A 15,162-nucleotide genomic window follows, 5' to 3' on the forward strand; every position below is an offset into this window, starting at 1 on the left:
TTTTTTAGTTTGTTTTGGTTAAAAAAATAAATAAAATTTAAATTTAAAAATTAAACAACAGTCCAAAACTACAAATATGTCCACATCAAAAATCTGTATTTTACAACTTTTTGTTGTTTGTTTAAATTACTGATAATATCTTTTAAATGAGTTTGTTCTTTGACAAAGTTAACAATAAAACTACAGCGTTACTGTATATAACTGCTAAAAAAAAATCATCTTACAGACTTTTACCATTTTTACAACTTTCAACTTTACAGTACACAATTTTTAAAGTTTTTTGACACCTTTGCTGCCAGATTTTCAGGGTTTTTTTCTCCTTTTTTAGTGTAATTTGATAATATTTTCAAGTTTTTCAGCTCTTTAGTCGACAAAGTCAACCTGATGTGGATTGTAAAGGACTGTTACTGGATCTAAGCATGTGATAATATTTCTTGAAAGTCTTAAAACTTGATGAATATGGCTGTTTATAAAGTCATTATAGACAAACCACACAGATCAAATGTTAAAGAAAATACAGTTTAATTAAAAATCTTAATGGCTTAGGCATGAAAACATGGCAACACAATGAATGCTGAGGATATTAAAAAGACAATAAATAAAATCGTATCTACACAGGCAATAACGAAGCAATGAAGACAACTTTTTAGTAGGCAAGTTCCTGTTGAAAAGGCGAGTTAACATGATTACACCACACGGATTAATCAGCGGATCTGAACCGACGCGCCGGCTGAGCTTGTCGGCGGCTCTAAGAGGGGAAAGCGAGCGAGACGGCGGAGCCTCTGGCAGTGATTCAGGCCTCGAGTGGATCCTCGACACCTTCACGGTCCAGGAGTCCAAACGCTGAGATCAGGTGAAACACGAAGCCGAGGGACCTACGACACATTCTGTCACTGTCCGGGGGCGACACGAGGAGCAGCACAGCGCTTTAAAAATGCTTTTGGTTTTTTTTTTGGAGGGGGGTTAAAGCTGCAAAGATTTCTGTGGATTAACATTTGTACGACAATTTCAGGCTGGTCCGAGTGTCTTTAGAGGTTTTAACGACACTGGGCATGCTTTTGTTCTCCCAAGATCGTGGAGGCAAAACAGACAAAAAAAAACACAACAGGAAATTAAAATCAGCCTGATAAATACAGCAGTTATCTGTGCAGCCAAACACTGCGCTCAATAAAAGACAGAAATATGACTCAGTGCGTGATGGATCTTGTAAGAATTAATGACAATAAATCAAAACTGCAACATAAAGTCTCTACTTTGTGTCTTCAGTGAGCTACTGGGACAAAAAAAACACGTCCGAGGTCGCTCAAACTATCCCGTCGTTACGCAGTTTGTCCACCAGAGAGCGCTGAAGGTCGTTTTTCTAACTGTAAAAAGTCCCGCTTGGTGTATATTTGGTCACAAGATCTTTCATTACCAAATTTAAGGGCTCCTCAATAATAATATAAAATTAAAAACACAAACTTCAACTGATATACTTGTATTTTTTTTTAAACTTTCAAATGTCTATATTGGCCTTAATAAAAAAAAAAAACAACAAAAAATAAAACTATCTACCAAATGCCCCCGTGTGGAGTTAGTGAACATAAATATCTGAGAGAATCTGCTGTAATTTCCAGTTTGTTTTGGTTTGCTGGCGTGTGCAGGTTGTAATTGACAGAAGGCACATTTACTGTACATGTTACTGCAGAAAGTTAGACATTTAGTTTGGAAAGGGAAGATAATGAGAAATAGTGCTCATAATTAAACATTTCCACCACTTCTCTCTAAAGCAGAACTTCTGTTACTATGAATCCGCCTTGTTGCAGCGAATCGAGCATCTTGTACGCTTTAATTGCACCGTTTGCCTGCTGTGGCGTCTTTCAATGGTCGTTCTGATCCTCTTTTGGGATACTGAGCCTCGTGTAGATATGACAAAAGGTAGAAGGTGCCTGCGAGTGACTGCTGCTCATTTTTGGTCCACTGGAAAGAAACTAGAACCTGAGCGAAACCCACAACTTTAGACGACTGTTTAGTTGACTCAGTTTCATTTCTACACGCTGCTTTTGTGGGAGTGTGGCGGGACTTGAGACCAGCAGGTAATAAAAGTGATTTACTGGAAGAACGTTGAACTCACCGGATGGTCAACAATCTACTGAGCAACTTTCAAGAAAAATGAACAATACTGAGAGCTCACGCAGACGACACCGATGTTTACCAGAAGAACTGAGGTTTTGAGCAGATTATGGCGCTAGCGGTTTATCCTACGAGGATCCTGAAAAGTTAACAAAGCATTTTACGATGGCACCACAGGAAAAAAACAATCACTGAAGTCAGCAGGATTAAAGATGGAGTTTGGATTCTGGAGAAAGATTGTTGATATTTAGATAGTTAGCATATCTAAGTAGTTAGCACATGCTAGATTTACTGTTGCTCCCATTTTCCTTCATCTCCCAACTGAATTTGATGAAAATTGTGTTGGATTAGAGACACTTACTCCACCTTTAATCAAACATAAGTGCCTGTACGAAAGGTTTATGTCAACGTATCTGAAGGTTTTGGAGATATTTCCATGGTGGACCGAGCAACGTGGCATCAAAACACCGCCAGCTGAGTGTAAAGCAACAGTTTACGCTGTTAAAGACCTGTGACTTCCACTTATGTTGAGCCCTGTAAAAAGGTGGCACAAGAGTTCACTTTTTGTCTTATTGATTAAAGTAACGCCCTGCAGCCAGACTAAAGATAGAAACAATCTCATTTGAACAGAGCTGCAGCCAAAGATTATTTCATTATCAATTAACCTGCTGCAAATTTTCTCAATTAATTGTAACTGTGAATGTCAGAAAATCCTGAAAAGTGCCTGAGAAGTCCAAATGTCATGTTCTTACCCCTGAATTATCAACTTGCTACGTCGCATGAGAGCAAGAAACAGCAAATCGACACGACAGAAAATCTGGAACAACTGACTAGAAATGAAAAATCGATTCACAAACTAGTTGCAGATTATTTTTCTGTTTATCGACTGATTGATCTGCAAAAGCGCAATTTGGAACAACTGGTCCAGGTTTGAGGGTGGTGCTTAAATAACCTATAAAAGTGCACTGCAGAACATGAATGGCTCAGATATGTGTTGGTGCCACCTCTAGAAAAACTGAAAGTCCGGCTGAGTCGGCTCTCGTATCTTATGAAGTTGCTCAGGAGGTTGAGTACCAGCTGGTGACGTCCATCCCATAATGACTTCTATAGACTGCTGAGATGTTCATCCAGGACTTGTGGATTGTTTTAACCATGTTAAACGTATCCAGAGTTTAAATTAAGGAGCGAATGAGTTCTGGGAAGCGTCGCAACATCGATTTTAAAGATGTTAATTAATGCAGGCAACTTAAAAAAAAAAAAAAAAGAATCCAATCACTGGAATGTTTCTGCAAAAGCTGAGGGAGTGCTCGCTGTATTACCATCTCTGTGTCCTTTACATCTGTTCATTCATTACATACAACCCTGGCTTATTACACAGTACCTGAGTCCACATGACATTGCACCACCTTCAGTTTTTTTTTTTTTGCTTTAGAGCGGAGTGTAAATCCCTTCAGTCTGATTTCTGGTGAACCCTTTGAAGCTCTACTGGGCACAAATGCAGAGATAAATTCTGTGATGCTGAGCCGTTAGAATAAAAGCCCACAGCTCATGTTAAAGTTCTTTCGGTTCTTACTATGAAACTAGAAAAGTCTAGAGAAGCGTTCGACTAAATAAACCAGCCTTCAGTGTCGGACCACCACACGGTGGCGTGAAATCATGGAATTAAATGAGCCCATTGTTAGTACTACACACGGCACAACACGTTATGAGAGTACTTAAACATTAAACTTGTTATTTCGTTACAGAACCATCGTTGAACCAGGAGCCGAGAGAAGATAATGGAGTTATTATGTTCAACTTGTCGAATACCATCGAAACGGAGCGAGCCACGACGACGACGACGACACGAAGCCCTGCGATACTGCACTGCAACTGAACGTTCACATTCATCAGCATGAGCACACGCGTCACGGAGTTCATCACTAGTTTTTCCCACCGCGCCGGTGTCGCTACATATTTTCGTACGCCACGATTTGCAAAGAAGCCCGTAAAGCACCAAACTGAACGGCTGCCAGCAGCGGGAGTCGAAAAGCGACGGTCCGCACGGGGAACAAAGTCAGTGTAGCTTCAACACTTAGCTTAATGAGAGACCGTACTCGGACCGAGGCGAGTACAGCAGGGTCAAAGCTCGGCTACAGAGAGCTCACCGTAAAGGCTTCGATTCTCCATGTATGCTGCGTTCAGGTCACATCGGCCTCTCAGACGGAGCTTTAACCAAAGTTTAAATGATGGATACCAACATCCCTGTGCTCTTTCTGTTTGGGCTGAAACCCTCGATCTCCAAGTTGAGGCGTAACAATAGTCCATGTAACCAAAGTAATCTGTTTTCACACCAAAAATCCTCTCAGAAAAGTGAGTAAAGCCTGACGCAGTTTGTTCACTGTCGATTGCAACTGACCTTCCGGTTTCCGATATGACGTGAACGCAGCATTACGCCTCACATTAAAGCCTTTTGACAAGCACTCATGGCCCTGCAGGAAAGTGCTTGGTAAATGCTATCCATGGTAATGGCACAGAGTGGAGACAGGGGCGAGACAGAGGGGGAGCGAGACTGGAGTGACTATGTGGCGATGTGTGCCGTGGAGGGGATGGAGACAAACTCGCGCAGGATGTTCTTGGCCGTCTCGAGGTTGTTCTGGGCGATCATCAGGGCTTTCTGGATGTCCTGGATGGAGTAGCCTTGCGACATCAGGCATTCGATCTCCCCGTTTAGAGCCAGGCTTCCAGGGCCTGCAGCAGCAGCAGCAGCAGCAGCAGGAGGAGGAGCAGGAGCAGGAGCAGGAGCAGGGGAGGAAGAGGAGGCAGAGGAGGGACCAGGGAGTTCTGGCAACGGAGGAGGAAATTCACGGTTCAACGGTCGAGGCCGTCGGTCAGAGTTGGCTCTACGAGGGAGAGGTTTGGGGGGGCGTTCAGGGTCGACACTTGCTGCAAACATACCTGGAAACACAGGAAAAGAGATGAAAATCAGTTAAAGTGGTGCAGTCAAGTACCTGAGGAGGACTGGACTGATGAGCCCTGGAGCACAGTGATCACAATCAGTACATGCTTTGTTTGGAACCTGCATCAAAAAGGGACTTTCCTTACATAGTGTTGTACCCTGCAGTGTATTCATGCAGCTCTGTGGAGATTTTGTGTCTCTTTCTCTTTAAAAATGATTTTAGATCCTCCGGTTTGCGTCTCATTTAGGACACCTGGGATCTTTCTGCGTGGAGTTTTATGTTCTCCCCATGCAGCGTGGGTTCTCTCCGGGTTCTCCGGCTTCCTCCCACACAGTCCAAAAACTTGCTGAGATTAATTGGTGATTCTAAATTGTCCGTAGGTGTGAATGTGACTGTGCTTGTTTTCTATAGTCTTCTTACAGCTTTGTTTGATATATTGTTAATAACTTACTGCCTATTCAGGAGTTCACCTTTTCACTTTGTCCACCTTCTGGCAGTGACAGACGTTAGTTATTTTTTTTACTGGTGTGTTTTTATTCTTCTGAGAATGAACGATGACGTTGAATGAAAATACTTTTCCTGCCAACTTGAAAAGCTCTAAGCTACACAACTGTCTAACATTCTGACCTCCAAAACACACCAGCAGGTTTGAAAGGCACGTTGTTTTAAAAAAAAAAAAAAAAAGTTGCCATTTATTAGGGCCAGAAACTGTGAAAACAGAAAGAAGTGTTTTTCCCCTAGACAACTGGGCATAAATACATTTTAGAAAGAAACTAAAAAATATGTGCTCCACGATGCAACCTTGATGCCACAACGGATTCAGCTGTGCCACATGATAATTGATCCTGATACTTTCTGATAGTGATCATTTTTCCCTTAGAGGAGCTCAAACTACGACAACTCCAGAAAAATACTTAACAATGCTTTATGAAACACAGTTTGTACACGTCACAGAATGATGCATGAATTTAACACATATGTGCTCTGACATATTAACTGCTTGTTTGATATGATGCTGAGATCCACCGGGTAAACAACATGCATGTAGAATCCCACAACTCATCTTTGAATCTGGCTGTCGAGGTGTTTTACCAAAAGACAGAGGAGTATTTTAAAACAACAATACAAATACATACTGGCATCTACTGCAGCGTCCATGCTGAGAGTGCTGAAGGCCGCAGAGGGACCGCTGATCTCTGACAGGGTTCTCCTGGTGGGGGCCGGAGGGACGACCGGCCGGGGAGTATCGTACTCGTAAATGTCCTCCACACTCGTCTCCTCCTTCTTGTCCTGGGCTGGATGTTGAGGGTGGTCTGCAAAATATCACAATGATGAGCACATGTAGCCAACATGCAATACGCACTTACAAACTGAATGATGAGGGAAAAAGTAATGTATCATCAGTCATAAAAACTCTGCTGACCTGCTTGTGCTAGGTAAGAAAAAAAAACTGAGTTACAGAGACCACTTTGAAGTTCTCTTTGTTCTGGCTGCATGGAAGTGAAACTGATATTCTTAACTGACTCCCTGTATGACAGCCACCAATAACGACTTCAAAAAACACTTCTGCAAGAAACTTGAAGAGCGTTACCCGGGTCAGAGGCCTGTGTCGTCTCAGTGGAACCAGCCTGGTTCTGGATATTACACATGGACTCGTAAACCTGGGGGTCCTCAGAGTCGCTGTCGCCCACCTCACTGCTGGGATGAAGAGAAAGAGATCAATCATTTTAAAGTGCTTTTATCTGCAGTTCTTCATGTCTCATCTTCACCAGACTAATCCTCTCTGAGAGGGTCAGTCTATTGTTCCTTACATCTAAATCCACAGATTGTTATTGTACCGGAAATTTTTTTAAAAGTCTGAATCAGTAAGAATCCAAAGAGCCCCAAAGCAAATATGAGGAAAATGAAACTGAATAAATCATTGTTGCATGCAGTACAGCAAAATAAAAGCTACTCTTTTAATCTGCTTCTTTCCAATTCTACCTTAAAATCATCTCCACTAATAAAGACACTTGTGCTTAATCATTTTAAGCTGAATCGACTGTGCCTGAACCCATCACTGCCACTGCTTACATTTACAGGTTCACATTCAGCAGTCCGGTTTTATCATTTAAGCAGCAATTCTGGTTATTTCTCCTTTGGTGAGTGGATTTGTAGTCCTGCATTTTACACGCTGTCATCATTTCATCAAAGAGGCGAGTTTTGATGAAAAAAGAAGCCGCACACTTCTTGAGCACTGCGTTTGCTTCAATTCCTTTAAATTATTCAAGGAGGTGAAAAGCAGAAAGTAAGTGAAAGGGTGGCATTTCTGGGCATAGGAATGGGATATCCATGCTAAAAAAAATGTGAAGAATTAAAAATAGTGAAGCTGCAGAGCCCCCTGTTGGACATAAAAATACAGTTCCAGATAGACCGTTGCAGTATTTAGCCCAGTATGTACAAAACAATCCAAGTGTCAGGAGTCAGTGAACACCTCACAGCATGTTTTATAGTCCAGTTATCTCCCTAATCATCTCACCTAGTCCACAACCTCACTTGAGGAAGAGGACGTTTCTAAAGTGATTACACACTATAACAACATCCGTGAATCTAATTCCAGATTTTACGTTAGTTGGTATCACACATGAAAATATATTTTCATTTTATTTCCTCTATATGTCTGTACACAAGTCACATTTTGTTATATGTTGCATGTTCACATCTACAACTGTGTTATTCTGCCACCTGCTGGTAACTTGTAACCAGTTAAAGCAATTTTGTAAAATTGGGAAAGAGATTAGAATAATTTCCCAGATTACATTACAGCCCCAGTCCACTGCAAGAACTTAACACATAGAGGAAGCTTCCAGTTATCTGATCTGAACAGGACTTTACAACTCTTTGATACAAAGTTCTTCTTTTTCACGCTGCATTTTACAAATCAACATGTGTTGACAAATGCCATAAATAAGACAACAGAGGCACCAATTGTGCCATTTTTATGTTGCCTTTGGCACAGATTTAGGTCAAATCTAGAGACACTGCTGGGCCTGACGAGCTCTCTGTCAACAACAACCTGCTCAGGGATTTCTTTGTTGGGCTCACACTGTGGTCCTTTTTGTTCTGTAATTCTGTATCGTCTTTTTAAAATGATTTCCCTGCACATTCAACTTTAACTTAGAAATCTTCTGATTCACCTTCTAGTCTCTGATCACAGAGTGCAGTGACTCTGACATCCTGGTTGCTTCAGATACTAATGCAGGCCCAAGGTCTTACTTCGTCCACAAGTGTTTGCCGCTGTTTGCTGAAAAAATCTTGGTTGCCCAGTTTAGGGTAGACAGAGCAGTAAAATGAGCATTTCTGTTGCTGTGTTTGTTGTAATTGTCCCTTTTGTGATGTAAATATCTGTTTGACCTATTGTGATCAGCAATAGAAGTAACCTGGAACCTGCATGTTGGGTTCTGTTAGGCTCCAGCAGCGGAGAAGGTTGTTTTAAAATCATCTACCTGAGAAACTTGTACTGGACACTGGTCTAAAAAGCATATGACGAAAATCGCAGCAGTTACAATCCAACACCTTATTAACAAGCCTGACATATTTTAGGATTCATTAAACTCCCACATTTCATGATAATTGCTGTAGAAGGAAAATCCCTGGTAGCCCTGACATCACCCTCTTTCTCATATTCACCTGATGTCATTGTGGTTGTTCGTCTGGGTCGGTGCTGGAGGTACCAAAGAGCCTGTAATGACCCAGGGGGCACCAGAGGCCGGCAGGGAGGTGGGACTCATGTACTCGTTCTCCTCGCTGTCAGACGACAGCTTCTCGCCACTCGACACCGCTGACGCTGGCAGAGACCTGAACAAATGTAGACAGAACATGATTTTAATATTATAAAAATCACACTAATTTCTGAGAAATCCTTGTCCGAAAAGTATAAAAGTGTAAAATAAAAACCAGAACTGTTTACAAACACAGGAACATGAATATTAATTTTTCACGTCAGATTCATAAAGCTGCACAAAAACCTGATTCTGTTTTAAGAAACCTCAATCACTGTGGAACACATTAATGAGCCCTACTTCCACTGATACGGTTTGTTCTAAACGGATGCAGAAACACATCTAAAACAAGTATTTCACCAAATGCACTTCCTCCCATTACAGGAGACGCTGATACGAATCTGTCCACTACAAATCAATTACACAAGGACTTTAGAACAACTTAAGTATATTCTTTTCCCCAAAACTCACAGCAAACTGGGATTTACTTCATGCTAGTTAAGAGATAATGATAAATTGGAACAAAAGCCAGTGTGCCTGTTACCTCTTTGTGCAGTAATGATACCAAAAAGTCTAAATTGTGTCATGTATTGTCTTTATCTAATATTATCTCCATCTATTTTTCACTGTTTATCCTAAACAGATGTAGAAACATTCTTTAAACATCTGTTTGCATTGGATACTACGATTCCACTCGGTCTCTCTCGCCAGTATAAATTGGTTATAAAAATATATCTTTGTCCCACAACTAACGTTATTGGCCCACAGCGGAGTGGAAGCTACGTTGGCTAAGAGATAATGTTTATTAAGACAAAAGCCAGTATGCCTATTGCCTACCTTAGTATGTATATTATCTCTATCTATTGTTATCTCTATCTATCGTCAGCTACAGTTGTACCTAAATAGATGTAAAAACACCCCTAAAACATCTGTTTGCACATAGACGCTACAGTTTTACCATTTCCAGTAGATGCTGCTAAAATTCTCCCCAGTACAACTTGGTTAATGGTTATAAAATTATATGTCTCTCCCACAAACAACTTTATTGACCCACAGCAGAGTGGGAGCTACTTTATTGTGGTTAAGTGCTAATGTTCAATGGGACAAAAGCCAGTATACACAATACCGTTCACTGCAGTAATAAAAACAGAAAGGTTTGGATACGACAGCACTAAAGGCTTTAATTCATCCCTTACAGCCATTTGCTCTTCCTCACTTCCTGTCTACCTGCTGCTCTTCACAGCACCAGAGCTTCGTACCTCGCAGCCAGACAGTAAACAGCGTTGGTAGCTGCCTGGGGTTTGCTTCCTTCTCCGCCGGTCCCGTTGCTCTGAGAGGCAGAGGACAGTACTGACGGAGCCTTGGTGGCAGGACGTGGGATCATGTAGTTGGCGGCCCAGGCAGGCTGGTCGGGGGTGGAGGGCAGGGGTCTCCTCTGGAGTCGGGAGTCCTGACCGACCAGGGAGGGGCGCTCTGGAGGGGGAGGAGGGGGCAGCTCTCTCAGGGCTGGAGGCAGAGGTAGAGGCTTGTCTCGGTGTGTGGCTGCCATCTGGGTGGAGGTAGGAGGGGATGTTGGAGTTATTAGTCGACAGAGATGAGAAGGCACATGCATGCATAACCTCCTGAGTGTATTGTGAAGTTTTGATGAGTGGATTTGACCATTAATCTCTGTTAAGACCAATTCATGCCTTCCACATTCGCGTCTCTGCAAGAATCCACGCAAATTTCATCATCTACAAAAGTATGCAGACTCCTCTGTGGACATCTACACACTTCACATGCGCCAGGAAAACACGCTCAAAAGAAACGCTTATCACAAGGAGATTCTCTGTCATTTACACCTGTATAATGCATCATTTAAGGAGCTGTAATTGAAAAAGTTGCTGCTGGTGCTTTGATTTTGACATGCTTTTCATCTATGGTGCCCAAACACATAAAGAAGTTTCAGATTCTCCAGAAATCCTGTGCTATGTCTGCCAAAAGTGCTTGAGACAAAAGAACTGGGAAAAAACTCTGCCACTTACACTGTGCTACGGTTCAATCTCTAACTAACCAAAAGAGCACAAAGTCACAGCCAGCCTTCTAGAAATATCTATAGAAGCCCCGTGTGTATATTTCTGAATTTGATGTGAGGGAGTATGGGGTACGGGGCCCTCTGTTAAGGGCTGTCCGTTCCCTGTACGACTGCAGCAGAAGCATGGTTCGCATTGCCGGTTGTAAGTCAGACCTGTTCCCAGTGCGCGTTGGTCTCCACCACGGTTGCCCTTTGTCACCGGTTCTGTTCATTATTTTTATGGACAGAGTTTCTCAGCACAGCCAGGGGGAGGAAGGGGTTCGGTTTGGGAACCACAGAATTTCATCTCTGCTGTTTGCAGATGATGTTGTTCTGTTGGCTTCATCAAATCAGGACCTCCAGCGTGCACTGGGGCAGTTTGCAGCCGAGTGTGGTGCGAGCGGGATGAGGATCAGCACCTCCAAATCCGAGGCCATGGTTCTCGACTGGAAAAAGGTGGCTTGCCCTCTCCAGGTTGGTGGAGAGTCCTTGCCTCAAGTGGAGGAGTTCAAGTATCTCGGGGTCTTGTTCACGAGTGAGGGGCGGATGGAGCGTGAGATTGACAGACGGATCGGTGCAGCGTCTGCAGTATTGTGGTCGCTGTACCGGACCGTCGTGGTGAAGAGAGAGCTGAGCAAGGGAGCAAAGCTCTCGATTTACTGGTCAATCTACGTCCCAACCCTCACCTATGGTCATGAGATCTGGGTAATGGCCGAAAGAACGAGATCGCGGATACAAGCGGCCAAAATGAGTTTCCTCCGCAGGGTGACTGGGCGCTCCCTTAGAGATAGGGTGAGGAGCTCGGTCACACGGGGGGAGCTCGGAGTAGAGCCGCTGCTCCTCCACGTTGAAGGGAGCCAGCTGAGGTGGCTCGGGCATCAACTTCGGATGCCTCCTGGACGCCTCCCTGGGGGAGACCCAGGACACGTTGGAGAGATTATGTCTGTCAACTGGCCTGGGAATGCCTAGGCGTCCCCCCGGAAAAGCTGGAGGTGTGAGCGGCTCGGGAAGTCTGGGCGGCTCTGCTCAGGCTGCTGCCTCCGCGACCCGACTCCGGATAAGTGGGAGAAGATGGATGGATGGATGGATGGACAATGTGACTGCCTGCATGCATGGACGCTCACCCTGTAATGTGTACACAGTAGAGTGGATCGGACCACGCCTGCCGTCGGTGTTCAAAGTCCAAGACGCATAAGCCATGAATTGGCTACAGCTGACTACTGTGAGTACCAACACTTAAGCATTCACATGGTTTCCAGGAACTTCACTTTCACAGTAAAAGCATACTTGAGTGAGTTATTTGATAGTCAAATGGACATTTGACAGAATGTATGATGGCTAGAAGGGCAGCAGTAAATGTAAACCAAGTTATACTTAGGCTCAATACACATCCACACAGGTAAGAAGAGGCAGAGAACACCTGAGACACTCACATCTTGGCCAATTTAGAATATGAAAGTATACAAAAATCAAAAAAAAAAAAAACCCAAAAAAGCTTTTTGTATCTGCCAGTGGGCTCTCGATGAATAAAAGTATAAAAAAAAAAAATATTTCTACTTTGTGGGGTTTTTTGCATTTCGTCACATGCTCACATATACGTTACACTGTTTGCCTTCGTAATTTAGAAGTTGGGGACAAAGTCAAAACAGTCAGTTCCCTTCTAGTGCATAATGTTCTTCTGGAGTTCAGCTGATTATAGCGTATACAAGGCTTCATCTGTCTCACTTAGTCAAATGAAGTGTGCATTTTCTAAAGTTAGCCTTTTTATAAACTTAAACAAAATTCCCCCTTCTTTTTCCTGCACTGTGTTTCCTTGTTGAGCTGTGACATATGGAGAGTAACACAAAGTGGGAGTTGTGTACTAAAAAGACTTCCCTGTTTACATTAACCTCAGTTTAACTTTTGATTTGTATGCATGTTTGCACAGACTGAGGATGATGGATTTTGTTCACCATTTAGTCCACTTAATTCTCATTAGGAAGGCGTCCTTCCACAGCCAGTACAGAGAAAGAACATCACAGAGACACAATAACTCTAAAAATGTCTATGATGAATCCAAATATTGTTCTAGGACAGACTTGAAAACATTTGGATCAGTTCTTTTATCCTATTCCATCAATAAGAAGTCTGTTGCTCTGAAGTGCAGTCATACATGGACCTACTTTGGCTGTGGCTCCCTGACCCAGTGCACTATGGGAGCTGGAGGATCTCTGCTGCAGGAGGTCCAGTCGAGGAGGCACCGGAGGCAGCTGAGACACTGGAGAAGGTGGGCGCTCGACCTACACACATAAAAACAAACATGTAGAGATGTTGATTGAAACGTCAGTACTGCAACCTGAACTAAAACAGTTAAGAACATTCTGTCAGCCGTGACTAAAACGATCTTCCTCAATTGTAAATAAATAATCACAAAGGCTATCGTCTCACCTTGGTGCAGGCCAGCCTGCTCATGACAAGGTGCTGGTCTTCCAGACGATCGTCTTCTTCCTCCTCATTGCCAGCAGCTTCTGCTCTGCTGGACCCCTGGAAACCAGCGAAGGAAGCCCCGCTGGCCTTCGGGTGGAAGGGGTCCACGACGATGGGCTCTGTGCCTTTAATCTCACATCGGCAAAATGGGCAACCTTGACCCTCCGACTCCTGACACACAAACACAGGAAGGTTGAAATAAGAGGAAGCAGAAGAATACCTTTTACCATACAAGAGACACTTTACTTCTGCTCAAATGCAAATTCAAGCTCAAGCATCTCTCTGAAAGTGTGAGAGCTTAAAGGGAGAAACGGGGAACTACCGAGGATCACCTAGACAGGCTGCAGCAATAAAAGCGTTGTTGTAAACAAATAGCAGCAATGGTAAATATTGAACTTCTTTATAGTCTTCCGTATTTTTTGATATACCTTAATTTACACGGTTTAATCATATGAACCTCAAAGCCTGCCATCGAGTTTGAGAGCATGTTATCTGTAAACAAAAAAATTGGCAAAATTACACAAATGATCAGAGCCAGAAACTGCATCAACAGAAAGAAACGCCGATTTTCAAATTTCCGACAGTCCTTGCTTTTCTTTTATCCTGAAGAAAAAATTAAGCAAATGTAAGGTTACGATGAGGATAGTTTCTCAAAATCTGATTATTTTATATTTTCACCAAAAAAGATAATTAAAATCTACAAACTCATCTTTGAAATGTGGTTCCATCAAAAAAAAAAAAAAGAACCCAAATGTGAGTTTAAAATCGTGACATTTCATCAGAATCAGTTTTTTCGACAAGACTCATTTACAGATGGTGTCAAAATTAAATAATTTACCAACCAGATTCTGCAAAAAAGAAAACCATTTGTGACCAAAGGCAGAATGACAAAAATTCAGGGATTTTAAGGCTGCAAGTATGAAAACCAATTTGAAATGTAAATTGCACAATATCTCTTGGATGTAAAGACACATTTTTTTTTTCAGTATTGGTAACATCTGTAGGCACTTTGAGAAATGTAGATACCATTTTTTTCAAATTTTGAAAAATAAATAATACAAGACTTTTCTTTTTTCTTTTTTAAGATTATTTATTGTATTATAACTTTGTAATTCTGAAAAAAAGACATTTTTGAGTTCTGTTTCCTTCCAATCATGGTTGTACTGCTTCCTTAGAGGCACAGGATTTTATGTTGCAGTGAAAAATGAGCCCACGGGAAGCAAAAAACTGCTTGAGGTTCAGAGAGTTGAAAGGAAAAATCCATGATTAAAACATATAAAACTCATGAAATGGAAGTGAAGAGAATATTGACCACCAAACATCTGCAGAAACTGCTGAATTGCAGTAGATGAACAATAAAGAATTCTGAGCTTAAGAATGCTTAGAATTTTTAGGTAAGAATCATTTTTCTATGTTGAAACTCCGACCAACAGAGTGTAAGTTTTAATGTGTGTGTTTTAATTACTATGTTAAATTTATCATGAGCCACAATCAACAAATACAAAGTCCATCAGTGCAACAAGATTAATGCCAACTAATGCTCTGATAGACTCGTCAACACTTCCCTTTTCTTTATTTTCCATGGAAGTTAAGCGATTGCCAATGAAGCTCATCATTTCTTGGGTATATTTTAAACAAAGAGTCAACAAGATCACCTTTGCCCTCTGAGAAACTTTATGCTTCCGTTATGAAAAATATCTGCAGAAGTGCTTGAGTTTCATTTGCAGTGGTTTGAAGGTTATATTAAAAAAAACAACACGGAGGAAGTGTTCGAAAAGAAACATGAAACTGTGTTAGAGGTGAAGACACAACTGGCAAATATTCAATTAGG

General features: G+C 42.1%; 1 protein-coding gene across 2 annotated transcripts in view; it reads right to left on the bottom strand.

The window, feature by feature from the left end:
- Positions 1-500: 500 nt before the first annotated feature.
- The window catches only part of LOC103375958 (E3 ubiquitin-protein ligase CBL-like), a 28,515-nt gene continuing 13,853 nt past the window's right edge, over positions 501-15,162 (bottom strand). Inside the window, exons 9-15 of one of the 2 annotated variants that reach the window (XM_008306275.1) lie at positions 13,293-13,502; positions 13,028-13,144; positions 10,072-10,361; positions 8,721-8,888; positions 6,643-6,746; positions 6,188-6,364; positions 501-5,049 (exon numbers count right to left, since the gene is read on the bottom strand). In XM_008306275.1, coding sequence (XP_008304497.1) covers positions 4,673-5,049; positions 6,188-6,364; positions 6,643-6,746; positions 8,721-8,888; positions 10,072-10,361; positions 13,028-13,144; positions 13,293-13,502 — 1,443 coding nt within the window. In that variant the 3' untranslated portion in view covers positions 501-4,672. Of the gene's footprint in view, positions 5,050-6,187; positions 6,365-6,642; positions 6,750-8,720; positions 8,889-10,071; positions 10,362-13,027; positions 13,145-13,292; positions 13,503-15,162 lie in introns of both variants that reach the window. The other variant, XM_008306274.1, reaches the window with a different exon arrangement.

The sequence above is a fragment of the Stegastes partitus genome, unplaced genomic scaffold, assembly GCF_000690725.1.
Source record: "Stegastes partitus isolate 25-593 unplaced genomic scaffold, Stegastes_partitus-1.0.2 Scaffold3639, whole genome shotgun sequence".
Taxonomy (NCBI): Eukaryota; Metazoa; Chordata; class Actinopteri; family Pomacentridae; genus Stegastes; species Stegastes partitus.